We start from the raw sequence: 1,726 nt of genomic DNA on the forward strand, positions 1-1,726 counted from the left end.
AGTGATAAGGCAATAACGGAAGAAACAAGAACCTTATCTAGTATAGGAAAATACATCTAAACTAGCACTCATAAATAAATCCTATCATAATATCATAAGGCAATGTGAAATAAGGAAGTTCATATGCAAATAAAACTAAGAATAACTACTCTTACCAGAGATCACCTGGTTGTTCTCCTTAGCTTCCACGGCCGTCATCATGAATGTCTGACGTGGTGGTTGCTGCCTTCATGCTTCCTGATAAATCTGTTGCTGTGGAGGAAGAGGGCCTGCTTGATGGTAGGGTCCGTGCTGAGCTGGAGCTGCTGAGTCTGATTGAGGTGGAGCTGGAAGAGCTGCTCGAGCTGGAGGTGGGGGCAAGCTGACCTGCTGCCGCTACGGACATTCCCGATTGACATGATTGGGGGACCCACAGTTATAGCACAGATGAAGAAACCTGGGGCATTCTTGCTGAGTATGCCCAGGGTTGCTACAATAGGAACACTGTACCGAAGGCCGGCCATGAGTCTACACTCATGGGTGCTGATAGAGATGCACATGAGGAAGTGGCTAGCATTGAGAAAACTATTGCCTCTGCGGGGCCTGCTGCTACTGCTTTAAAGAAGGACGCTCGATAGTCCTAGATGGAACTACTAGTGCCCTACTCTGAATCACATGTGTGTCTTCAGGCTCCTTCTGCATGCTCTCAATCTCACGTGCTGCATCCAGTACTACATCGCGCATCGCAAGTGCTCTACCAGCCAGAGAAAACCTGATATACTTATCCAGGCCCTTCTGAAACTGATGCCTCCTGATAGTGGGGTCTGTAGCAAGATGAGGAGCGTATCGACTCAAGGAAGAAAACTTGGCCTCGTACTCATCAACAGATCTACCTCCTTGCTTGAGTTCAACAAACTTACGCAAAAGCTCGTCCTGAGCCGACTGAGGGAAGTACTTCCTGTTGAAACGGTCTGTGAAGGTATCCCACAAAATCGGTCTCTCCAAATGAGCCTTCTCTGCAGTCCACCAAATCCGAGTGGTGCCGGTGAGCTGAATATGCATGAAATCCACCCATTCAGCATGGGGAATGCGGGTCACCGTGAGAATAGTCTCAGTGAACTTCAAGAATTCTTCCGCTGCTAGGGGTCCTTCAGCACCAGAGAAAGAAGGGGGCCGTATATACCGGAACTCCCTAACACTAGACTCTGGACGATGGGGAGGCTGATGTTGAGGCTCCCGCTGTAAATGCCCAGCCAAGAACTGCTGATTCACTACCAATCCATGAATCATCTCCAAAAGTTGGTGCGGTTCCACTTCAGGCGGCGGGGTACTGCTACTGGGCTGGCTACCATTATCACGCATAATCACCATGGTTCTAAAGAAAAAACAAGGATCAAGAGGATAACCAATGTTAAAATCAAAACAAAATATTGGGAAAATAGGAACTAAAATATAATTATCAAAATAATAGTATAAGAAATTAATTGTAGTCTTATGGATGAACTATGATATGTATCTAAATTGTCTACTATATTCTTATTAGTGAGGACTCAGGACCGTGACCTACATGGGCCACCACTAAAACCTGTCACGCCCCGCTTCCCAAAATACCCAGGAATCGAAACGTGAACAAGTCCGTGACGTATTAGATTGACAAGAAATATACACTATCATTTTTTTCTCAATCTAATATGCTAAGCGTCGAATACATAAATCTCAATCACAGGTCCCCGATCTCAATAGCAAG

The 1,726-nt window shown here is 45.8% G+C and overlaps 1 protein-coding gene across 1 annotated transcript; it reads right to left on the minus strand.

The window, feature by feature from the left end:
* On the minus strand, nucleotides 589-1,350 carry LOC109847564. Its single transcript, XM_020416798.1, has one exon. The coding sequence runs from the start codon at nucleotides 1,348-1,350 to the stop codon at nucleotides 589-591; it is 762 nt and encodes a 253-aa protein (XP_020272387.1).

This window comes from Asparagus officinalis, chromosome 7, assembly GCF_001876935.1.
Source record: "Asparagus officinalis chromosome 7, Aspof.V1, whole genome shotgun sequence".
NCBI lineage: Eukaryota > Viridiplantae > Streptophyta > Magnoliopsida > Asparagales > Asparagaceae > Asparagus > Asparagus officinalis.

Excerpts from the sequence above, each read along its gene's own strand:
- LOC109847564 (XM_020416798.1), bottom strand. The coding sequence starts at position 1,350 with ATGGTGATTATGCGTGATAATGGTAGCCAGCCCAGTAGCAGTACCCCG.